This window comes from Uloborus diversus, chromosome 3 (genome assembly GCF_026930045.1).
Source record: "Uloborus diversus isolate 005 chromosome 3, Udiv.v.3.1, whole genome shotgun sequence".
In the NCBI taxonomy this organism is placed as follows: Eukaryota; Metazoa; Arthropoda; class Arachnida; order Araneae; family Uloboridae; genus Uloborus; species Uloborus diversus.
This window is the reverse complement of record NC_072733.1, coordinates 173,447,115-173,473,347: the sequence shown is the minus strand read 5'-3', so window position 1 is coordinate 173,473,347 and position 26,233 is coordinate 173,447,115. Positions and strand designations below refer to the sequence as shown.

The 26,233-nt window shown below is 32.8% G+C and overlaps 1 protein-coding gene across 1 annotated transcript in view; it reads right to left on the bottom strand.

Moving 5' to 3' along the window:
• The window catches only part of LOC129219053 (spectrin beta chain-like), a 321,265-nt gene that overhangs the window by 145,168 nt on the left and 149,864 nt on the right, over nucleotides 1–26,233 (bottom strand). The window contains exons 15-23 of the mRNA XM_054853373.1: nucleotides 25,516–25,611; nucleotides 20,864–20,980; nucleotides 18,885–18,971; nucleotides 18,741–18,803; nucleotides 17,121–17,251; nucleotides 16,982–17,041; nucleotides 15,254–15,377; nucleotides 15,040–15,104; nucleotides 1,648–1,729 (exon numbers count right to left, since the gene is read on the bottom strand). Coding sequence (XP_054709348.1) covers nucleotides 1,648–1,729; nucleotides 15,040–15,104; nucleotides 15,254–15,377; nucleotides 16,982–17,041; nucleotides 17,121–17,251; nucleotides 18,741–18,803; nucleotides 18,885–18,971; nucleotides 20,864–20,980; nucleotides 25,516–25,611 — 825 coding nt within the window. The remainder of the gene's footprint in view (nucleotides 1–1,647; nucleotides 1,730–15,039; nucleotides 15,105–15,253; nucleotides 15,378–16,981; nucleotides 17,042–17,120; nucleotides 17,252–18,740; nucleotides 18,804–18,884; nucleotides 18,972–20,863; nucleotides 20,981–25,515; nucleotides 25,612–26,233) is intronic.

The following is a 26,233-nucleotide window of genomic DNA, read 5'->3' as shown; positions in this document are numbered from 1 at the left end:
AATGCTGGTAATACTTCTACGGTTTTTCTTAATTACAGCTATTATTCATGTTGTTTTTACGACTTTAGGTCTTTAAACTTTTCTGGTAGATAGATATTTAAAGTAAGGTAAATCAATTTTCATACTCTATAAAATATTGATTTATTTTTGAAGTATTTTACTAACCTGTGTCATGTTGACATTCCTTAAAAATCAGACTTCTTTTTATAGAAGACATTTACATGTTGCCACAGTCATCATGGGTGTATTCAGAGGTGGGGCAGCTGCCTCCATGTACACTCATTCAATGTATTTTATAGGGGAAAACAACAAAAAGCATTAATTACATGGTTTCTAGAACTGGGGGAAGGGGATTGATCTTTCTGATTGCTCAAATAGCGTGCCTGTCCCCCCTTCCATTTTGAGCTGGATAGGTCCTTGACAGTCATGTTAAGTCTTAAATAACAGATGAACTATAGTGTAGTATGGGAATGTAGAAACAGTGTTTCAACATGCCCCGTATCGCTTATTGCAAGGGATAGTGTATAAATATCATTTTTTTAATCTTTAGTGAAACACTTTTTCTCAGGGTTTGACAATATAAACCGGTTAATTTAAATACATAAATAAATAGAGAATCTCTAATTTAAAATTTTGCAAGTTTTGTTTGGCAAGTTTTTACGTCTACTATGATTTGCAAATCAAAAAACTGGCCAATTTCAAAAATGTACTGGACCTTTGGTTGTTAAATTTTGAGATCCTATACTAAAATTAGTAATGTAAACAAATTTAATTAAAAACATAATAGAATAATTTTACAGATGGATATCCCTAGATTCCCTTTTTTCGACATTAATTAAAGCAAAATTAACTTTTAATTTTAGGATGGAAATCCATCTGCCTATTTCTATGGGTATGAGTTTCTTCAGACCAATTATGGATGCTGCTAAAATTTCATCTATGTATCTAAAAACATCAACCTGTTATATTTCTAAAAATTTTGACTTGAAAAAATGTAAGCATTAGAAAAAGAAGTCTCTGTTGGAATTCTATTTAACTGTTTATTTCAATAAATTCCATCCAACAGAAAATTCTCAAAAATACAAAATTCAACTAAATTTTGCAAAAGTTTTTTTCTCATACAGTAGAAACATTATACAGGGTGTCTGAGAAGTCTTTGAAACATTTCAAAAATTTGGTAAAAATAAAAGAGTTAGAAAGTAAAATTAAATTACATTTATTTCCAGTGGCCCCAGCTTTCTTTCTTTGGGGATTCGTCAAAGACACTGTGTATTCCACCAAAGTGCACAACATTTCAGATCTTAAACACCGCATTACAGCTGCAATCTCACAAGTTACAGAATCAATGCTACAACGAACTTGGTCAGAAATTGATTATAGGATGGAGATTCTTCATGCGACGAAAGGGGCCCATATCGAGGTGTATTGATAAATTTAAAAAAACTTTACTGTATGAGGTAATAAATGTAATTTAAATTTACTTTCTTTCTCGTTTATTTTTTTTACCAAATTTTTAAAATGTCTCAAAAACTTCTCGAACACCCTGTATATATGTGTCATAGATTTTATTTAGAAATACCCATTATTATAAAATTTGTTTTGTAATTGAATTTTCAAACTCAAAATATCAAATTCAAACAAAGCTACCTGCAAATTGTTCCAATTTTCTTCTAACTCACGAACACGAAATTGTATTGTATCTCTCTGATCAGGGTATGAGTTGGAAACACTAAAATAAATCCAGTCTAATTATTCTCCTTTAACAAGTTTGAACAAAAAAAAAATTATAATCAATGTAAAAAATAAGAAAGTTATGCTGCCTATTTATCATATGAAATAAATAACACACAAAATCACTTGCTGAGAAAGAAAAATCATTTGAGAAAGTGAATTTCAGTAGATAACACTATTTAAATAAATTGAAATTTTATTTTCTTTCTCAAAAGTCAAGTTAATATTTTGGTTAGATAAACTCATGATGGTAAGTGGTCATGAGAAAGCCATGTTTTTACCATGTTAGCCCCATTCTGTAACTTTACAATGTTTTTAAAATTTTTATTCTACTGTAATTAGGATAGAAGTTACAGTCATTTGCATGTCACAACTTTCCATTTATTTGCCCTTTTAAAAAATTTTTAACAGCCCTGTATTTCATATTGTTTTTGAAATAGAATTCTGAAAATTGGCAGGTTTACTTATCTTGTCGTATGTGTCCCTCGCACGAAATTTCATTAGAATAGGAAATGGAGATGAAGGGTCAAGAAGGTGACTGACCTGACATATGGAATTCCACAATGTAAACATGTGAACATTCCTGATTATTTTTCAGAACCTTGCCATTGCGATCCCAGTCTAAGTTTTGGTGTGGTAGAAGAATAGTGTTTGAGCTATAAAATATATTTTTTTGAAAAAATTCCAAGGGGGGCAATGTTTTGAGATATTCAAGGTCAAAAGTCACGGTGAATGACCTTGAAACTTAAACCTGTTGCAAGAAAGTCATGTTTTATATCAGTAGAAAGCTCTATTTTTTAGCTTTACAATGGTTTTTGAATTTTTATTTTACTATAATTATAAGAGAAGTTACTGTCATTTGAATGTCACAACACATGTCATGATCATTACAGTCATTTGAATGTCATTTGAATGTGGTGCTAGGTGTATGAACCTGCTACTTAAGTCAATTAGTGAAAAGCATAGTATCAGGTTCATTCATGTATGGAATTATTGTAAACAGGATTGGATGGCTATGGATGGCCTGCATCTGAGTTCTACTGGGATCAAAACGGTTAGTGGTTTGATTTTAGGGGCTTCGGGGTCAAAAAACTACTTTTAAAAGGGGAGCATGGTTGAAGCATCAGGTATTGAGAGGAAGATAATTTTTTGGGTATTGCTGAAAATGGAAATTAAGTGTCAAACAAGAGTAGTAAATTTAACAATTGTCATTTAGGAAATTTCAGGGCGTTAAATAAAAGTAAATTAAGGCATGCTTAAAGTTTACTATACCAATGCTCGCAGTATTAGAAACAAGATGGAAGAATTGAACAGCATAATTATACACTGGTGAACAATTGCTAAGGACGGATAGCAATAGCAGCGTTAGCAACCACGAAATGGAAGGCAAGGAAATATGGAAATTAGCATAAATTCAGGACACAGTAAGACATGATGTGAATATGCAAATTTTAGACTCACAACATTGCTGGTCACGTGATAGCATTGATAAGCGATATAAAGGATTGGGCGCATGATAACCATTGTTGTTCAAAAGCAAAGTTTGATGGGAAAGAATCAATTGACGAACTTGCATTTTTCCGCATGTCTTCCCAACATCCCTTAGATGATTTAATAGGTGGCCCTGTGGCTGGCAACATCAAAGAAGGGCAGAAAAATTTAGATGTTGCCAGGGAGTTCGACATGAGCCACAGGGTTGTTTCTAGAGTTTGGAAATCACTTCAAATAAATGGAAGGTGCAGAAAATGTCATGAGGGAGGTCGTGTATGCAATACGACATCAACAGAAGATTGGTACTTAGTGCTGGCAACAAAAAGGAACCAGCGCCACACAGCTACTGAGGTAGCTAAGCAGTTTCCTGATGCTACTAGCTAGCAAATATCCTGAAAAACTGTAGCCAGACATTTGAATGCAGTAAGACTATACACCCGTTAGCTTGTTTTGTACATCCCATTGTCTACAAGTCTGTTTCTCTCATTCGTAATGATGTCTTCAGCATCGCATTTGGAGAGAAGTAGACTGGGCTTGTGTACTATTCTCAGATGAAAGCAGGTTCAGTTTGTCATCTATTTGTGGACGACAACTAATTTGGCATGAGAGTGGTACAGCATACCAGCCAGCAAACATAAAAGAAAAGGACTAGTATCCTACAAGTTGTGTCATGGTATGGGTAGCATTCTGATAAATGGCCGTACGTCGCTTGTGTGCTTTCAAACAAGACTATGATGGCTAATGATACATTAATGTTGTTCTACTACCTCACGTTCACATGTTCTGTGGTACTATGGGCGATAAATTTCTTTTCATGGATGGCAACTTAATATGTCATTACCAATCGCCGTCCAGGTGTGTCTAGCTCACTCAAATATTCAATACATCCGATGGCCAGCACGTTCTATAGATCTGAATCACATTGAAAATGTTTGGATGCTTTGGGAGCAGTCTTGCTGGTCGACAATGCCCTCCAATAAGCAAGGACCCTTATCCATGACTGACAGAAGAATGGGATAAATCATCCCAGCAGCTGTTGGATAATGTTGTGTGAAGCATCACATGACATGTGGAAGCTTGCATCGCTCTCCATGGTAGCCATATCCCGTATTCAGCCGTATGTATTCAGCCCAAAATGACAGTTTTGTCCTTTAAACATGTTTCAAGGCCTTCTGGTTTTCAGAGCAAATTAAACTAGCGTCATTGCGATGTTCTAAAGTTCTGGCATTAGTTTATTTCACTTGGCCTTGAATTACACTCACTTTTTTACGCGCTACATAGCCCATTGGAATCCGCCCTTAGCAATTGTCCAGCAGTGTAGATGAGAAGTTGGATGTTATTGGAATTACAGAGACATGCTCTACCAAATTTGATGTAGATTTATTACATATATGAGGGTTTTTTTTTTTTTCAAGGTCTGATAGATCGTGGAATGAAAACCGGAAAGTCAAGTCGATAATGGTGTGAGTAGATTTGTTGCGCAGTCTCTCAAGTAAGATTGTGCAGTGCATCAGGTCACTGTGGTTATTTCGGAGTATGCAGTGAACGAAGAAAAATGCCTTGAACAATTGCATCTTTCGCCAAGTGTAAAGTGCGTGCTGTAACTTGATTTCTGAATGCCGAAAATAAAGGCGACTCAGAACAAACATAGAGGAATGCTGTCATCAGGCATACTCCTTCTGCACGATAATGCATGCCCACACACTGCTGCTTTAAACAAAAATCTCCTGCAGCAGTTTCGCTGGGCAGTGTTCGAACATCCTCCATACAGCTCTGACTTGGCGCCTCTTCCAATTACCATCTCTTTGGTTACATGAAACGCTGGCCAGGAGGACAGAAGTTTGGAATGCCAAGCTGCAGATCAACGTACAGAATTGGCTGAAAGCTTAGGCGGCTGCCTTCTATGACGAAGGCATCGAAAAACTGGTACCATATTTTCCTGCGTATTATCCGCGGGCGGCCTATAATCCGCAGGTCCTAAAATCGGCCTGAAGAAAAAAACTTCATATAATCCGCGGATAATACAATGTAAAAAAATAAAGTTTGAATTGAACACACCATTTGAGCAACTAAACTAAAAACGTAAAAAAGTAATTACTTTGAAGGCATAATCAAAACCAATCTGAAATATAATCTAAAATATAATGATTTCTTCTTGAAATCTTGATTATAGTACGCTAATTACTTGAAAAACAAAGAGTCAAGACAAAGGAGCAAACGGTCTAATCTTGTGCAAATGGCTACCTATTTCACTGTAATCTTGCCTATTTTACATGACCTGAATCGCCAAGAGGAACATTCAAACAGTGCAAAATAACCAACATACAGGCAGGCAGCGAGGAAGAACAAGTATGCTTTGTAAAATAAACAACATTCAGTCAGCGTACGGTCTCGATTGGTGAATCCTACTGTAAAAATATTGCGGTTCAATGCGTTGGTGTTAAGGGGGAGGGAGGGAATCACAGATGATCCGCTGCTGCATATAATCCGCACCTCATAAACTTTGCCTTTTTTAGCAGATAATCCGCAGATTATACGCAGGAAAATACGGTACCAGGCTGGTACCACGTCTTAATCGGAGCAGCATTTATCTCGAGAAGTAGCTGGAAGGTGTATGTACGTTAGGGTGGAACGAAAAAAACGAAGTTTTTATTTTGGAATTGTAATAGTGCGCAAAAGTTGCGATTGGTGAAGACTTTCAAAACAAAACAAAAATTTTTTAAATCGGATAATATCTTCCGATCCCGCAACGAGCCTGAATATTTGAAAAAATGGAAAATTTCGTGTTTTCTTAGTGATTTTTCAAAAATTTTGTTTTAATGCTTTTTTTTAAGGCTCTAAGACGGAAAAGTTACGATTGGTAAAGCCTTCAGAAATTAAAAAAAAAATGAAATCTAATAATACCTTCTGATCCAGAAACAAGCCTAAAAATTCGAAAAAGTTGAGAATTTCAGGGGTTTTTCCGAATTTTTAACATTTTTGATTCAATGTACTTTTTCAGGCTACAGAACGGAGTAGTTACGTTTAGTGAAGACTTCAAAACAAAATAAAATATCTTTTTGAAATAAAACAATATCTTCCGATCGTGCAACGAACCTACATGTTTGAAAAAATGTAAACTTTAAGCCCTTTTTCAGCTTTTTTTTTGTTTTAGTTTAACGACCCTCATAAGTTCGGTATAAAATACTAATGGAAGAACGTTTGTTTATAAAACAAATGTGATATTTTAGTATTAGCCTGCCTGTGAAATTGTCCACATGGCCCTTTAATCACGCGAGATTTATATTTGTTTACGCTGCTCAGTACAGTGTATGCATCTAATACGCCCCATTAGCGCCTCACGATCTTGAATTTATGAGTTTTTTAGTTGGCTTGTGTCTATAGGTATCTTACTTAAATGAATAAAGCAGTCGTGCTGGCATCAGTATTTCTCATTCTTTCTAATGTGCGTGTGAAGTCGATTTGCTCTGCTAAACGTGTTTCAAACATGAATCCATCTTCACAGAAAAGAATTACGAGAAAGTCCTTTGAGTGCCCTATATTTGGCTATCCGCGAGATTTTCCAACAAATAAGCTCCCTACTTATGAAAATGTACTTCAAAGTTGCTTTCAAGAGAGATTTGAGTTAGCAAGAAAAGTCAATAACACGAAAGTGAGTTTTTCCATTGTTAAGGACATAGCGGCGCATAAAGTTAAATGTATTTTTGATAAGACCTCGATTCCTACAGTTTCCCTGAAAAGAATTGCTCAGCTCATTGATATCTTCTACAAAAAATATCTCAATTTCATGAGATCTTACAACCGAGACAAGGATAAACCAAAGTTTAAAGAAAGGATTGATGAATTTAAAAGTGAAGCAAGGAAACTCTTTGACGTCTCTGCGTGTAAGTGCATAATGAATGTTATTTGCACTTGTAAAAAGACCCTAGACATTTGTGAATGTCCAATTTACATGAAATGTACACGTGAAAAATCTAAAAATATACCGATCTCTGAACAAAGATTTCTTGATCGTCAGAGGAAACATGGCATAGGAAAAATTGGAACTTTGGACCAAAAGGAAACAAAAAGGTCGAAAAAAAGATTTCAAAGAAAAGCCTATGCCTTAAAAAGAAAAGTTACTGAGTGCGTTTCAGTCATGAAAGATGAATCTGATCTTTAAAATGAAGAACAACCAAGTTGTTCAGTCAAGGGAGAACCTGATAATGATTACAAGTCAACCAACCCAGAGAAGAAAACCTGGTGGCAGATGAGGATTAAGCTGAAAACTACGGCACTAAGTAGCGATCGTTACGGCGTATCTGATCGTGCAACTGCTGCCATAGCATCCAGTGTGCTTCAAGACGTTGGCTTAGTGACTGAAACAGATACTTCTAAAGTTGTTGATAGACAAAAAATTAGGAGAGAAAAGAGCCAAAATGGAAAAGATCTGCAAAGTGGCATTAAACAAGACTCCGTTCGTGGTATTTATTTTGACGGAAGAAAAGATGATACTTTATATATAGATAAGATTGAATCAAAGCAATTTCGGCGAACAGTGAAAGAAGAGCATTATTCTAATATCAAAGAACCTGATTCCGTTTATATTGGCCACGTGTCTCCAAACTCTGGATCAGCCAAAGACATAGTGAATAGCATTGTTTCATATCTAAATGAACAAAGAATTTCACTGGATGATTTAGCCATCGTAGGTTGCGATGGTACTAAAATCAATACTGGGTGGAAAAGTGGCGCGATTCGTCAATTTGAAATTTATATTGGACGACCATTGCAATGGGCTATTTGTTTATTACATTTCATTGAGTTGCTTTTTCGCCATCTTTTTCAGTATTTGGATGGTGGAACAACTGGCCCAAATTCGTTTTCTGGACCAATAGGAGAACAACTCAGAGGTTGCGAAAAACTGCCAGTAATAGATTTTCAAGCAATTGGCTGTACAATTCCAGATGTAAACAGAAAGTGCTTGAGCAAGGATCAAAGATATCTTTTAGATATATCTCAGGCAATAAAGGGTGGCAATTGCCCAAATAATTTGTCAAATCGTGACCCCGGCCCACTCTCACATTCCAGATGGTTCACTTGTGCAAATAGAGTCCGTAGACTGTACGTAAGTGTATCGATCCCATCAAGTGACTTAAAAGACATAGTGACTCTTATTTTGAGGTGTTACATGTGAAATAAAGAACCGCAAAAATTTCACAGACGGTGCCATTCATGTTTACAGAACAATTCAAACCTGTCGATACTTACCTGACCATCTAAAACAAGTTGTTTACAATGTCATTGAAAGAAACTCTTTCTTTGCGCATCCCGAAAACTTATTAATGGCAGTGGTGTTTGATGAAAGGAGGCACATAAGAGAACTAACGTTTAAAAACGTCTTAAAAGCCAGGGATCTATGTCAATTATGCCCGAATTTTCCAAAAAATCTGATTATAAATTAACTTTAACAATTAACACTCAAAACAATAAGACTTGTATACTGGATTGTAAATTTGGTAAATATTTTATAACTTTCTATTATTTGAAAATGTTTCATTGTTGCAAAAAATGGTAGTTTTGCATGTTTAGAAGATACCTTAAAAGTCAAGAAATAAATTAATGTTTATGTGTAATATAGTGTTTTTTAAAAGGCTTTTCCCTGTAACACCGGGGAAAAAAACAAGAAGAACAATTTAATTTTTAATCACTATAAGAAAAGATGAAATTCTCCCTTTTTTTCTACTTATCATGCTTGTTCCTGGATCAGAAGGTATTATTTGATTTCAATATGTTTTTTTTTAATTTCTGAAGGCTTCAGCAATCGTAACTTTCCGTCTTAGAGTATTAAAAAGAAACGTTGGAGCAAAATTTTATAAAAATCGCTAAAAACACATGAAATTTTCCATTTTTTCAAATTTTTAGGCTCGTTGCGGGATCGGAAGATATTATCCGATTTTAAAAATTTTTGTTTTGTTTTGTAAGTCTTCACCAATCGCAACTTTTCTGCACTATTACAATTCCAAAATAAAAACTTTGTTTTTTTCGTTCCACCCTAATGTACGTATTCCAAATAAAAGAGTTTCCATTGTCTTTGTGGTCTTCATTTCGTGACTGATTGGACCTCGGAAAAAAAACCCCTCGTAGCTGGGTATAATTTGTTTAGACAAGATAGAGTTGGCAAAAAAGGTGGTGGGGTTTTATTTAAGTTAGAGACAATTTCATTTGCAAGGAATTGGTCATAAATGATAACCCTACTGATATTAATATGGTTCAGCTGGAGTTGATGAGCAATAAGGGCAAAAAATTGCGCTTTGGAAACATTTATAGGCTACCTAATTCAAACTAGGGACAAGATGAACAGATGTATTTTATTATTAGTGACATGTCCAGTAAGGGTTCCGACATCATAATGGGGGATTTCAATTTTCTGAGTATTGATTGGAATAATTTTTATCCTAGTAATGGCAGAGAAGAGGAATTTTTAAAAGTAATTGGTGACTATTTCTTAGATCAAGTTGTAACTCAGGGGACTTGAGAGGAGGCCATTTTCGATCAAGTTTTCTGTGACATAGGCATAGGCGGATTTACAGGGGTGCCAGGGGGTGCGCCGCACCCCCAAAATTTTTGGTGGGGTTTGGAAAAAAATTAGTTTAGTACATTTAACTCAGAAACGCAGTTGGGGGAAAAAATTCATAGCTGCTATACTAGTAAATTTACTTGAATCCAGTGTATCACCACACGTCGCTAGTGCAAGAAAAACATAACTGTGCTCATATTAAGAATTAAAGTAATTTTACCCATTTAGAAAAAAAAACCCTAATAAATAATTTCATGCAAATAAAGAAACTTCTAAAACAATTTATTGTTCAGTGCTGTGTTATTGTATAGAATAATTGCATGTTCTGTAATTGGGTATTTATTCGTATATCAATACCAATTCTTCTATTTTGAAACAACAATGGCTAATAAAGTTCAAAAAAAAAAAAAAACATGGCTATTGCAAGAAACTTTATCAATAAAATCTACACCGAAATAAACCAAAAACCAACATTTTTAGTGTAAATTTTCAAAAATTTTTGAAGGAGGACTGCCTGACATTTTGCTGCAGTAGTGCATCCAGATGAGAGGGGGCACAAGACTGGTGACCCTCCCACAAAATGCTGAGTAGATGTTTTTAAAAAATATTCTTTATTATTGAAGAGAAGAAAAGATCTCATTTTGGGAAAATGCAGTTATTTTACGAAAAAAAAAAAGAATGTTGGGAAAATTTTTTTATTTCTTTCAAAAAGAAATATTGACATTTAAATTTTTCAACAGCTTCAGATTATTGGCGGCGAATTGTGTGCTTCCTCCCCCCTCCTCACACAATCCTCTTTCGTTCATATCTCTCCCCTCCCTTTTTTTTCATTCTTACTATTTCGTTTACATTTTTTCTATTAGTCCTCAAAATTTTTCTTCTCCAAAGCCCTTTCTCCAGCCAAAGTTATTACAGAGTACTTCAAATTTCGTTTCTTGGGCTTCACTTTTGCAAAATTTTCAAGGAAGATCTTCTAATCACCTAAATACATCGAAATCCGTTTAAGATTGCGTTTTTGGAGCTTCAGTTTTGAAAAACTGCAGTGTCCCTAACGTTACAAAATATGGTCTTACACTCATGTGTTTAAGACTTTAATCTTGAAAAATATTCGAACAACGGCCTCCGACTCTTTTTCTCTAATATCATCAAAGAGTGTTAATATTTTGGTTTTGAAAACTTACCATTTTGAAATATTTAAGTGGGAGAATCCCTTTTTTTTAACCATGGAGTATTACAGAAGAACTTCATTTTTAGGACTTCAATTTCGAAAATTTTCCAGGGGAGAGCTCCAGAACACCCAGTCCGGTAACAGCATCAAAAATTGTCCTCCCTAGTATTTTTGGAACTTTAATTATGAAAAGTTGAAGAGGTAGCGTGGGGGAGGGGAGGGTGGTACGTATTTGTATCTACTTTTCAAAAAATCGATTGGAGACAGTCTATAAGTCTCATTCCTAACCCAAACTATAAATATGGACTATAATCACATTCATAAGACTAAAATTTCTAAAAATAGCTTTGGAGCCACACGTACCTTTCTTGCCCCTAAAAAATATCACCAAGAACTGTAAAACTGCGTTTTCAAAACTACTATTTCAAATTTTTTCTTGGGTGTGAATCCCATTCCAAACCAGTAGCTGGATTCACCCATTGCTTCTAATATCGATTTTCGTTTATGACTTTTTCTGCAGTTAGAAATGTTAAGAATTGCCCATCCCCTAATCTGACTAAATATGGTTTACATAGCGTTTTTTAGACTTAAAAGGGTGTCCCGCACTAAAATTATTTTCCGATTTCGCCACTGCCTTGTTATTCCGCGAATACCCCCCCTCCCCAGATCCCTGTTATTGTTGCACCCTCAAATATTGCTCCCTAAATCCGCCTATGGACACAGGAAGTTCTGTTCAGGGGTTATGTGTAGGGGATCACATTGGAGATAGTGAGCATAACAGCATTAAATTCTGGATTGAATTTGAAGTGTACAAAGATGAAAATTTTATGTTTGTGCCTAATTTCAGAAACAATGAGTTTGTTGCACTTAGGCAGAGCTTGAAAGAAGTTTTTTTGTCAGGATTGGAAAATAGTGGCATAGATCAGCAGTGGACAAAATTTAAGGAAAAACTAGCAAAAATGGTTGGGAATTATGTTCCATTTAGGAGAAAAGGTGTTAGAACTAAAATTTGGCCCATGTGGTTTTCCAGAGAGATTAAAGAAGCTCTAAATTATAAGCAAGCCGCTGTTTGTCAGTTTAAGGAAACTGGTCAAAGTGCAGATAGGCTCCAGTATTGTAAGGCAATACCAAATTTTAAGTATTTGGTACAGATTCAGAAAAGAGAATTGGAGCAAAGTTTAGCAGATAACACAGATGGGAATCCTAAAAGGCTTTTAGCTTACCGTAATTCCGGGAAAGCTGGAAATAGTCAAATTGGACCATTAGTTGATGAGCATGGAAATTTAATCCAAAATGATAGGGATATTCCAAATGTTCTTAATAACGTTTTTTCTAGTGTGCTTAACGATAACTGCATCTCAACAGTTGACACTAGCAAGACACAAACTATTATGCAGCTTGAGGACTTGTGTTTTATAGGGAGGAGGTTCAATTTAATTTGAAAAAAATTAAAGCAACTAAAGCTTTTTGGGATCACATAATATTTATCCAAAAATTTTAGTTGAATGTGCAGAGGAATTAGTGGATATTATTTTAAATACTTTTTCACTGCTTCTTATAACTAAGGGACAGTGCCAGAGGACTGCAAACTGGCTAACATAACGCTGCTCTTCAAGAAAGGGTCTAAAGGTAGTGCTGGGTATTACAGACCTATAAATCTGACTTCAGTTGTTTGTAAGATTTTTGAAACTTTGATCAAAATTAAGATTATGAATTTCTTAGAGACTAATAGTCTGGTGACTAGTTTGCAATATGGGTTCAGGAAAGGTAAATCGTGTGCTACTAATTTATTGCATTTCTATGAAAAGGTTACCTTCTCTTTAGATAACAAAAAGTGTGTGGATGTTGTTTATATTGATTTTCAAAAAGCTTTTGATAAGGTACCGCATGTTGCTCTTCTCAACAAACTAGTTGATATAGAAATAAGAGGAAAAACTTTACTTTAGGTTAGAAATTGGCTGACTGGAAGGAAACAGAGAGTAGTTGTCAGGTGAAAGCATTCTAAATGGAGTGATGTTTTAAGCAAAGTTCCTCAGGGCTCAGTTTTAGGACCTCTCTTGTTAAATTATTTTTATGAATTCAATGAAAATATTTCTGGAAGCATGAATTGTTTTGCTGATGATGTAAAAGTTATGGGGATTGCAGAAAATGAAGAACAAGAAAAACAGCTTCAAGAGGATTTAGATCATATTACTAAGTGAGCGGATAGGTACGGTGTGGCAGTTAATTTAGGGAAATGTCAAGTGCTACACTTAGGTCATGGAAATAAGCATACAAGTTATCGTTTACAGGATTCAATCATTAGACAAGGGAAAATGTTATTGATCTGGGTATCTTTATAAATCAGGACTTCAAGTTTAGTCAACAGTGCAGCATTGCAAGTAACAAAGCCAACAGAATGCTTGGGTTTATCAATGGATCTGTTTCAAACAAATCTAAAAAGGATCTTCTGCCTTTATATAGGAGTTTAGTAAGACCCTATTTAGAGTATGCTGTGCAGTTTTGGTTGCCTTATCTGAGGAAAGATATTTGTATATTGGAAAGGGTTCAAAGAAGGGTAACTAGACTAGTAAGGGGACTTTCAAATTTAGATTATGATATCAGACTTAATTTGTATAGCCTGGAGCAAAGGAGAGTCAGAGGGGACATTATTTAGTTGTTTAAATTTATCAAAATGAATGATGTTAATGGATTAAATTTTTGCACCGAAAGCCGGACGAGGGGTTGTGGTTGTTGTTTTAAGCTATTCAAATCTCAGGCTAACTTGGAAATTAGGAAAAACTATTACTTTAGTAGGGTTGTGGGCACTTGGAACAGCTTAGCAGAACAGGTGGTAATATGCAAAGGGGTGGATAGCTTTAAGAGGGCCATAAGATCTTCATTGGGGACTAATTATTTGACTAGGACCAGTCTATCTGGGCCAAGAGCCTGTTGCTGGTCATCACATTTGTATTTGTACAACTTTTGGTTTTTTTCGTGCTTTTTCAGTTTTTTAACAGCCCTGTATTTCATAAAAAAATTTAAAGTAGATTTCTAAAAATTGGCAGCAATACTTATCTTCTCATATGTGTCCCTCATACCAATTGTCGCTAAAATCGGAAATGGTGATTTAAAAACTCATTTTTTATTGATTTGACATGGAATTATCCAATGACGACTTTGCTCACCAATTAGACATTTAAACAAAGGTTAATAAGCAATATTAGTTAAAGACCTCATATTTTTGTTTGTGAATACTCACAAATTCGTCTCAAATATACAACTTTATAAGGAGCCCCCCCCCCCCCCCTCCTTTTTTCAGATTATGAAATCCTATGTAAATTAATTATTTATTTCGAGTCTACTATAAAATCCAATTTGCAACATAGTGTCAAATAAAACCCACCAAAATGGCACCTACCACAAACTTTCAAGACAATTTTTCTGCAATATCAACACACTTAAAGAGCCAAAAAATAGCTTTTTCTCTTTCTTTTTTGATATTTTTAAGCAAGGATAGCTCTGAAGCAGAGACCAACTTTACTTTTTTATGAGTATTTTCTAAATCCCCACAAGTAGGGTTACTTAAATTTGTTACTAATTTCCATGAAAAAAATTCTTGTTTATCAGTGTAACCAAAAATGTTTGATACATGCTTCATTTTTTTCCAGTAACATTTTTCAATAATGGTTTTTCAATTGCAGCACTAAAAAAGAAAGCAGTCTCTAAATTGATTTATACAGTTTTGGATATAGACTGAAAAGAAAATTACCTTAACTGCAAATAATGGTTAACATTATAAGAAAAGTACATAAGAGCTTAACAGGCATAATTTGTAAAACATTTTTAACAGAAAATTTACCCATCTTTATCGAACATAAATTATGAAATATGAGATTCTAGTTAGAGTACAGCTATTAATTCCAGAAATCGTTTTAATCACATTTTGAATTACTTCGTCATTTGTAGCTCTAATTGAATAAGTTCTTATGCTCTTATTTTTTGCACATTCCTGTATTTCCTAAAAATGAAGGAAATGTACTCCAACCCATCCATACAGTTCAACTACTGCTACTCTGAAATGGAATTTTTCAGTGAAATATTAACTTACTTTTCAGCTATAATTATTGCTTGCTTCACTCTTTCTTCAGCTGGAGCAAGCTCTTTTTCCAGTGCCTAGGTTATGTAAATGAGAGCTAACGTTTAAAATGGCAATAAAATAAGAATTCATTAACATGAACACACTCATGCAAAACTCAAGCAAAGTGTTAAAATTGTGAAAAATAAGAAAAATGGGGAGTATTTAATTCAAATAATATTCTTACTTCCTGCCTTCTTTGGAGAATTTCAAAACTAGTAATATCATCCACAACTTCAGGACTATGCATTTGGGCCTTATCAACTAGCCAAGCACTTGCTTCATCACACATTCTCTGAGCCAATAGTAAGCTAATGAAAATTATTTAACATATAAGCTGCAGATTTTAATGAAGCAAAAAATTTAAATTTGATATGTTTATGTATAAATTACAAAATTACAATTGGTGTACTATTCTGCCGTGTGCAGGTAAATGGCAGTATCTGCAGAAATGAGTTTTCGAGATATTTGAAGAAGCGCATTTTGGATTTAATACTAACAATTGGGAAATGTTGTAACTAGACGTCTTTTTCGCGCCGTTTTTTCAGCGGAAACCAAATAAGCGAGCTTGTACAATAAAGATAACGTACAATAGATGACAAAAATGCAAAAAAATGAAAAATGAAAAATTTGCAGTTACTGCCCTTTACCTGCACACGGCAGTATTGTATAAGGTATTGACTTTTCTTGAAAGAGCAAAAACTTTATTTTCAATTTCAGCTCGAGTTACCAGTGCATAAAACTTCTCTGCATTGACGAGATTGCATGTATGCAAGTGTGAGTAATTTTAAGACATCGATAACATGCATACACAATTTCTGTTTTACTATAGAACCTGGAGAAAGCAATAAACTCACATCTCTTGTTCATCTATCTACATTAAAAAAAAAACATTTTAAAGAAGGTGGGTGCATTTAACAAACATTTAAAGGGTGCATTTAACAAACCTTTAAATAATCCTTCTGCTTGCAAGTCAAAACTTATCTTATTCTCTCCCTTCCCCCCTTCTTTTTTGAGCATTTTTTAACTGATTTTTTTTATCTACGGAACAAAAAAGAAATTATTTATGAGCTGCAAACTTATTCTACAGCTAGTTACAATCTTCAAAAAATATTATGCTGTGTGAATGAGTGGTTACTATTGTTTAATATTATTTTATTTTTTAATGCCATTATCTGTGCCAAAACAGCATTTATTTCATGTACAATCTAAATGTTAATATTTAAACTCTTAAAGCATTTTGAAATCGAAAAAAGTAGGATGGAGAGAGTCACAGATTACACTTGAGCTCTGAGTAGTTTCAGTAATTACGAAGCAACAGACCAGCAGTGATAGAAGACAATATATATTTAAGAGTATTTTTCCTAATATCACAGCAAGAGAGTGGCAGTTATTATCAATGGGGTTTTAATTTAATGGGGACTCCTGTTAGAAAGTAATCAACAGTGTAATTTAGAAGTGGAAATAAAAAGAAAATTCTTCGCAAATGCTTCACAGAAAGGTCAACTGACAACAGGATAAATATGCTTTATTTCCTCTCAAAAAGGATACTGCTTTATGTGCTCAGATCAATCAGCTATTCTATTCACGAATGAATAACTTCCAAATGTACCTGAAAACAGATGCACTAAACGCTTTTATCTAGCTTTAATCTTAAAAACATAATCTGAAAAAGGGATTAAAAGTTAATTTATTTAACCTCGTTTGGACTATTTCAGCAGCAATGAAACAGCTATGCATTAATTAAATGTTTATCCTCCTCCTTACACATTTTGTCACTCTTATAAAAATAAAAAATAACATTAAGCCTTTTTGAGATTGTTGTAGTTCTTGGGTGTCCTTTGCATTTTGTTATAATAATTGCTAAATTTTTTAAGCATTTTAATTTTTTTAAACTACAATTCCTTGAGCTTACCTTGTAAAACCTTTCAGATTTCTTTCTTTCAAGTTTGTAAGCTCATTTAAGTGTTGCCATCTGTAATGAGTAATGAAAAGATTAAAAAATGGTTTAATGGGGCATGAAGCTATATCTTCCCTCTTTTGATATAACGTACCGTCTTTGAACATCTTCAAACATAATAGTGACTGTTTGCTCTTGGTCAAAATTCTCTGTTTGTAACTTTTCAGCTAAACATTTTAACTGATCAAACATTATACCATGTGCAGCCAAGTCTGTAATAAACTCCTGAAAAGCAAAACACATACATAAATACATAGTATGAAATAAAACTATATATATATATATATATAAATATATATATATATATATATATATATATATATATATATATATATATATATATATATATATATATATATATATATATATGGAGGGTTTTTTGTTTGCACAAGTTGGCAGTAGTGTTGTCTTTTTAGACTTTCTAATACAAAAATTAATCTTTCAATGTTAACTCGTGCGCTGCCGACCTCTTTAGAAACCTGCAAATTTTTATGTACAACCATTGCTCCCACTCTCCGTCGACGAAGCAGTGCCCACCCAGTTAATTTTTAATCTAGTTGTGTTCATTTTGTTCTTTTTGCATATCTTGTTCAAAAAATTTTCAATTTGTTGTTATTTTGCACTTACTGTGCATGCCTGGAGGTGGACTACAAGCATAACACACACACATACACACACACATATATATATCTATATAAAATTAAGCAAACAGAATTACAAATATTAAACAAATTATAAATAATTAATGATGATAAAAAGGAAAATTGCAAACAGCTATTAAGTAGGAAAAGATGAAGTATGAATCCAGAGCTCATCAGCCGTGGAGGATTCATTAATTATGGTCAAAAGACCAAAATTTTAACTATGAACTAAAAGAGAATGTTTAAGCTCCAGTACATGCAATATAGAGTAACAATGGGCAAAAGCACCACTTGCTAAACTAAAAACAATAAACTAGAGCTTTTAGTTTTGCTGCGTTGCGCATGTATGGGCTTTTGGTGTGGTCTTTTCAATATTTTTCACTTTTATTATATATATATATATATCGCATCCAGAGAACTATTGCTGTAATACTTAAACTGAACATTGGTTAAAAGCTACTTGATAAAACCCCCAGAAAAGAGGTGTATGATATTTAACATTAACGGTGAGCATAAAATACGCATGAATTTTTCAGGTAGCTTCTTCAGAGAAATAAATATTTTTGAAAATTAATTGAGAAATTCCAATATTTACTGCACAGTTGTTTGTAGCAATAGTCAATACCCATAACTCAACTACATAAGTTATATTGAAATGTTTTTATATTTGGAATCTAAGCATACATACACACACATTAACTATTTACTAAATCCTTATTGCAAAGAAAAGTATGTTTACAGGCAAAAGAGTATTAGCTGGTTCATCTAATATCAAACGAAGGAAATTAAACTTGCTAAATGCAGACAAGATTCAGACGGCAAAATACTAATGAGGGCATTTATTTGCCTTTTACACTACAAAATTTTGTCTAATGAAACTCTCGAGATTTTCATCAAATGATGAAACCAAGATTTAATAATATATTTCACATAATTAATAATATAAATTAATAGTTTTAAAGTTTTAATGAATCATGCACCACTTTATTTTAGTTCACAAATTTAAAATTACTTAAATCCCAGTTATGTTTTATCTGTTTTAAAAATCTTCACAGTATGTGTAGTAACTTTACCTCAAATGATTTTTCCACTTTTTCGGCATCATTTCCAAACTCACTAGTATCCATAATTCGCTCCTAAGTGAGAGAAAAAGAATCAACTTCAAAATATTATTTATTATTAAACTGCATAAATGCAGTCAAGTCTGTATAATTTACCTTTTCTCGCATCCAATCTTCCATCTCTTCGCAGCAGTTCTTAAAACGGAAATACATACAGGATTGCTGCAATCGTTTATTCCGTTTCTAAAATTAGGAAAGAGTTTATCAGATCTTCAATGATTGTTACAAAAAACCTTTTAGTTTTGTTCAACTCAAAGAAAAATATTGGCCAGTGGTAGTCATATTGTTTTGTCATTAATTAGGTGTTAGTTGATACTATTTGATTAAGGGTCCCTATCTGAAAGAACCAGCAAAAGAACAATTGGAATTCATTTACTCTAACTGAAATCAGGGTCAAACGTGGACCAATAGAGCTTGTCTCATTTTATATATCAGTCAAAACAGATTTAAGATTTTTTAAAACAACTCTTTACCTTACATCTCGATTGACTTTCTTTATGAGATCTGATAGACATATATTAAACCTGCAGACAAAATCTCGGTCACACAGATATTTTTCAGTTTTCAAGCTTTTTCTGTGAGGCATTTTTTAAAGAGTACAAGAGATATCTAAGTTCTTAATAACTAATTAAAAACATGTAGTGTATGTTTAAAGGTTTCTGACAAGCAGCCAACATTCCAAAGAATAGCGTTCTGAAAAGTCAGTAGTTTGAGCAAAACTGATGGCAATATAGATCAATCTTCTTTATACTAAATGAATTAATGGGCAAAAGAGTAGAAAATAAACGGTCACAAGATATTTTCTCTCGTAATATGCATGAAACCATGTAATGCAGAAGAAAACAGATGAGAAGTAAAGATCTACCTCACGCATGAATAATTTTCAAAATCACACTAACATAACATATTCATCTCACGAACTTCAACAGCTTGCTTCTAGTTATCTCATATTTCAACTCTGACTTGATGCCACTAACAGGGGCTTTTAAATCATTTTACTGACTGACAAATGAAAATGCACTGACCTGGGACTTTACTTGAAGTTCTGCATATGATTCTTCAACTTGTTCTTGAAGAAATTGAACATATTGTGCTGTTGAATCTGCCCCTTTAGTGCTTTCTGAAAATAAGCATAGTAAATACCAATTTTCAGAGATTTAAAACTTGAAAAATAATACCAAGATACAAATAAAATTAGCTTTTCAAATTTTAATAAATTCATAGAGCTTTGGAAGCAATAATTAACAACAAATATTCAGAAGATTTATATTTAAAATATGTTTTCTTTGACCACCTTTCTCGTCCTGATTTTTTTTTTAAATTAAATCATTTTTTTAATTTCTTTTTAGGATAAAAGGGTTGTTTTAGGATGTAGTTTGTTGTAATTCAACAACCAATTAATCTTCAATCAAATTTGAGCATAAACCAAGTGCTTATTTAGTTAAATGCTAAAATTTACAGAGGTGAATCAGCATTATGCTATTATGCTCACACCAGTATTCCACATTGAGAAATTTAACCAACAATTCTTTTTTCAAGGTATTATCAGCCACACAAGAAGTGCAAAGTTTGCTTGCAAAAAAGTGGCATTTTAAAAAGTTCTGTATTGCAATCTTAATTCAACCAATACTGTATTCTAACATCATGAGAAAAACACTTTTTACCTGTAATGACTCCCAAGCTAGGTAAAAAATAAATCAGGTGCAATCACAATTTGCTATTTAGATAGTAGTTCTGTTTAGTCTTTTCTCTTCAAGTTTTGTTAGCAAATTGCATATTGCTGTTTGCTGCAATTTTCGTTTTGGCTCACTAGAACAAATTTGTTGTACCAGAAAGCATAAGGGAGATGGTAAAAATGCACAACCATTATATTAGGCTTTTATTTTGTTTTTAATCACTGTCTAGAAGGAAAGCAATGAACAACTACTTAGGAAACTTCAAATCTTTTCTTTTACTTACTTTTAGGCAATTGAGAACCAATCAGAGCGTTCACTTTTATATCCTAAGAAAAGAAATGCAAGGTTAGTTTCTAAATTACCATCTTAAACTAATGAGCATTTGTAGAAACTACTTACTTGTGTCCTATGGGATAAAGATTTATCAATTCTTTCTGCTTCTTTTCTTAAGTTAGAGATTTCTTTTGAGTAGGCAGAAATTTCTCGTTCTGTGTTAATGTGGCGACGAAGCAAAGCCTAAAAAAATTAATTTTTAAATTTCTTAAATGTGAAACTACAGTCAACTCTCAATAACTCAAAGCCACATAAATCGAATATTTCTTTATCTCAAAGTGTTATTGGATCCCAAACTCTTGAAGGCAATGGAAACATCCCATAAACCAAATTAATAATAACTAGAAGGTCTCAGCCACTTCCTTGGGACTTCGAGTTATTGAGAGTTGAGTGTATACAGACTTCATAGTGGTTTTTTAAAAAAATCAGGACACAATATTACAAAAACATCAGGACACGTTTATATTTTTGTACAATATGTGTACAAATGTATCAACACATATATAGTATTGGATTTTATGTTATCTCCATATATATATATATATATATATAAAATTAAGCAAACAGAATTTCAAATATTAAACAAATTATAAATAATTAATGATGATAAAAAGGAAAATTGCAAACAGCTATTAAGTAGGAAAAGATAAAGTATGAATCCAGAGCTCATCAGTTGTGGAGGATTCATTAATTATGGTCAAAAGACCAAAATTTTAACTATGAATTAAAAGAGAATGTTTAAGCTCCAGTACATGCAATATAGAGTAACAATGGGCAAAAGCACCACTTGCTAAACTAAAAACAATAAACTAGAGCTCAAACCTAGAGCTCTGGATTCATACTTTATCTTTTCCTACTTAATAGCTGTCTGCAATTTTCCTTTTTATCATCATTAATTATTTATAATTTGTTTAATATTTGAAATTCTGTTTGCTTAATTTTATATTTACTTGGCTTTTTAGTTTTGCTGTGTTGCGCATCTATGGGCTTTTGGTGTGGTCTTTTCAATATTTTTCACTTTTATTATATATATATATATATATATATATATATATATATATAATTTACATGTACAGTTCCATATTTATCACAAGAAAGTGACAAAACTCAAAAATTTGGGGGAAAATGTACTAAGTATTGAGTTAAAATCTATATTTAATGCTTTTCCTTACCACAAAGCTCTCACAAAGTTAGCTAACATAACAAGTGCATGGTGTCGTAAAAATGGTGGTGTAATCAGTAATGAAACATCATTAGAATTTCAAAATTTATAAAAAAAAATTTTAAACAAAGTATGCATTATTAATTCAGCATAAAAACCTTTTATCTAATGATGTTTATTTGAGTTGCATTGCCAGGGTACAAGATATTGTAATCAAGTTTACAGTTGCATATATATATATATATATATATATATGCAGTTTGATAAATAACTAAAACGGACAGATTCTGATCCATATACAGTCGTAGCTCGCTGCTTGGCGCATCAACTTTTGCAATTCACTACACTTTTTTTTTTTCAAACGTAGTAATTAGCCTTTTTTATGTGCTCGTGTAAACTTTTTCCTACAAAAGAATAACAAAGTATGTCTTTTAAGTAAGGTCTTAGGGATTGTAGTTGTACCAGTTGAGGGAAAGGAGGTGTAAAATTGCCGAAGAAAGTGTAGGGAATCGCTACCTCATTTTAACCGTTGAACCCTAACTGGAATGCATAAATCACTGCATTATTACTAGGGGATAAATACATCTGTAAATGGTATTCAACAATGTACTAGCTTTTTAAGTTATATACTTAATACCTTTAATGTGGATAAATGTAGAAAGAAAATGGGGGATCATACAGTTACTGACAATTAATTCATCATCGAACAAGTTGAGCTATTTTCATAGATTAGTAGTAGTGTGTAAGAACTGCATGTGTGTATAGTTTATTTCCCAATAATTAACAATGTGATATCTATTACGTCTCATATACCCAATTTTCTCATATTTTGTGTTATAGCAATATATTAAGTAATAAAAATGTAATTGTGGCTAAGGGTGCTGTTTAATGTTTAGGGGGCTCTAACCATGTTAAAAACCTATTTAAATTGTCATAAGTTTTACATGCTCTAGTTAGGAAAATATTTAGTTTATAAATACAAAACCCTACTTTGGGGCAATTCAGTTATCGCGGTAAAGTCTGGAAGGAATTAAAAGCGATAAATAAGGGTTGACTGTAGCAATATTACAGAAATACAGGGTGCGGAGAAAGTTCCCACAATTTTGTTTAAAACGTTTTTTTTTTTTTTTTTTTTTTGCATTAAAATCGTATGTTGGCGATTTATTTGGCAGATATTGTTTATTGGCATTAAAAGTATTTGAGGTTTAATCATTTGGTCTTTGTTAGTTCATTGAGTTAGTGAGCTATGAATCATGAAAATGTGCATGTTACTGTCGTTGAATTACACAAGAAGAGAATGAAAATAGCCGATATTATTCAAACGACTGGATTCAAGAGTAAAACTGTCTATGACGATGTGAAACGCTACAAGGAGACTGGAGGGACTTCCGTCCACAGAGCGGTCGTCCAACCACTGCAAAATGCCTGGAATGAGATAATGGTGGATGCATGCGTGAGCATCGTCAGCGATTTCAGACTGCGGCTCCGTAAATGTATTGAAGCCCAAAGAGCCAATTTTGAACAATTTTTATAATTTTTTTGTTTAATGTTATTATTATTGTTTCAATAAAGAGTTTTTATTGCTTTAACTTGTTGTTTTGTTGAATTATGTGTTAGTTACAGACTATTGAAATATCTAATAAAATTTCGGGAACTTTCTTCGCACCCTGTATTTACTCTATCAGAATTTGGAATGAGCTAGTGCTACAAAATTATGCATTTATTTTGAATGGAAGTTTGTATTTTAAACATTTCTGTTTGGTTATTTCTTGTTGCTTCTTGGCACAAAGATATTTATTCATTTCTTAACTAAATGCTTGTTCTTTTAAAGTTTGGTGATTTCTTTAAAACTTTTAACTGCCAGAAATTTTATAACAGTTCAAATTTAAGATGAAAAACGTATTCATTATTAATATGAAAACTCAAATTGATGTAAGGTAACATATACAATATGAGACTCCAATTTTGGAATCACAAAGTTCAGAACTTGTTTCCTTACATCTTTTTTAGTAAAAAATTTTTTTTTCCCTTTTTTCTTTTTAAATCTTTAAAATTCAAAAATGTTAACATTCGGCTATTGCTTGTTGAAAAGTAGTACTTTCAGTTCAGCTTTTTAAAAAAAAATTTTTGATGCCACTTTTTATGCATAAAAAGCGTTTTGCTGTAATTGTGCAACAATCTTTTAACATCCACTTTCAGTCAAAGGTAATTCTTTTTTTTCTTCTCATAAGTATGCAATAAATACAAAACCTATTGAACAAAACTATTTTCAGAAAAATATGATTCATTTATTCTATAGATCGGCACATCGTATAATAATACAAAGCAACATCCGTGGACTACACACTGTTGCAAATTATCACCGACTTTTGTTTTAGTATAATGAAGTATACTTTCTTTCAGAAGAACAAAATTAATTTAGCAGGAACATTAGCAAAACCAGGAAAAACGTGACAAATGCTGCACAACAGGAGAGTTTTCACTATTTTTTGAGTCAGAATCCAAAACCCGGTCACAGTTTCAAGCATTCTGGAATTGGGGTCCCATACTGTATTAAAATATAGCTACTAATTTCTAAAATAATTGGATACATTTATTGGATGTAAAAAGATTGAAATCTCTGACACAGCATGTAATTTTCGGCCAAACACGCGCTCAACGTTGGAGTGTACCCCACCTCCCTTCCGGAAAACACATAAATAATAATAATAATAAAGGTTTTAATATTCTCTGCTAACATGAAAACATAGAATTCATACAATTTTCAGAAACAACTACATTTGAGTTGTAACGAAATTTTAAGCAGGCAACTGTGCAAAAGACAAATAAAACTGAAAGCTGTTTATGTAACTTGCCCTAGACGCAAATGTGCAGGCCGTCAAGAGGTCAAAAAAATAAGGGGGTGTATGAAATTGATGGCCCCTTAATTATTTCAAATGTATCTCAAACATAAAAGGAACTCACTACTAGGTTTAAGTATTGACAATATGAACCTAATTCTGAGTATAGGGTTCACTCCATGATGTGAGGTTGGAAAGAGGGGTTTCGGGAAAAAATTTCAAATTTGTAGTCTTAAAAATGCATTTTAGCTTCATATTTTTCAAAAACTTGCAATTCCTCTTTGGGTGTTGGGGTGCCACCTATGACAAATTATCTCATATTTGAGGTCAACATGTTCAATGTGTGCCTTTTTAATATGTTTTAAAAGGCACCACATGTTTCAACATTCCTTTTTGCATGTGGAATACTAGCAGTTATTATAAAAGTAGGGTACATTTTTTGCTTTATTTGTGTTTTTGATTTTGTTGCATTAAAATAAATACAAGTAGCTTATTGTTTGGAGGGGTGGAATCCCCCTTTTGTATTTTGACACTTTAAAAAAAAGGGAAGGGGAACTGACAATAGTATGCTATTTTTTTCTTTGAAAATTCTTGAAAAGTAATTAAATAATGGTGCTGAACCTGTCTGAGTTTTACATTAACTTAAATCAATAAAATAACATCCTTAGCAATTGATTTATAAGTAAAACGTATGATTACATTGAAAATTTTCTTACTTCACATGTTAGTTCATCAGTACCATATTCTAGGCTATCAAGTAAATGCATTTCCTCTGATATCCACGATGAAGCATCATTTGCATCTGCATGAAACTAAAACAAAACTCTTTAACAAGTATTTATTATTTTCAGTTAATTTATAAACAAAAGTAATCATCTCTTGCTACTAAAATGATTTATAATCTTACTTAGAGAAAATTAGACTTGTCATCAATAAACTACTTTGTAGCAAAATTTATCAGATTCTTGAAAAATGTTCATGAATAACTTTTTTGTTGTTGTTGTTGAAAATATTGCCCTTAATAGAAAACTACGACATTCTAAAAGTAATGATTCCAAACATCAAATGATATCTAATATTGGCCTCATAGAGTACAGGAGTAAACTTTAAGCTTTTTTAAAAAATTCTAATTTGTAATTAGAAACCAATTTAAAAAATGCAAATTTAGCATACACAGACAATGAAAAATATCATATAATTTTAAATTCATTTGTAATAACCAAAATATGGATAACTTTTTTGTGTTGAAATTTTCAAATTAACTCATAACTTGAAAATAAAAAATTGTTTTTTATTTATTTATTTATTTTATCTTATTTTTTTTAGAGGAAGGAGATTAACATTAAAGAGACATTTGCCTTGTAACACTAACATTGCCTCAGGCCTATGGTGCATACAATGAATAAAATCTTCATTTGGACCCACGGTATCATT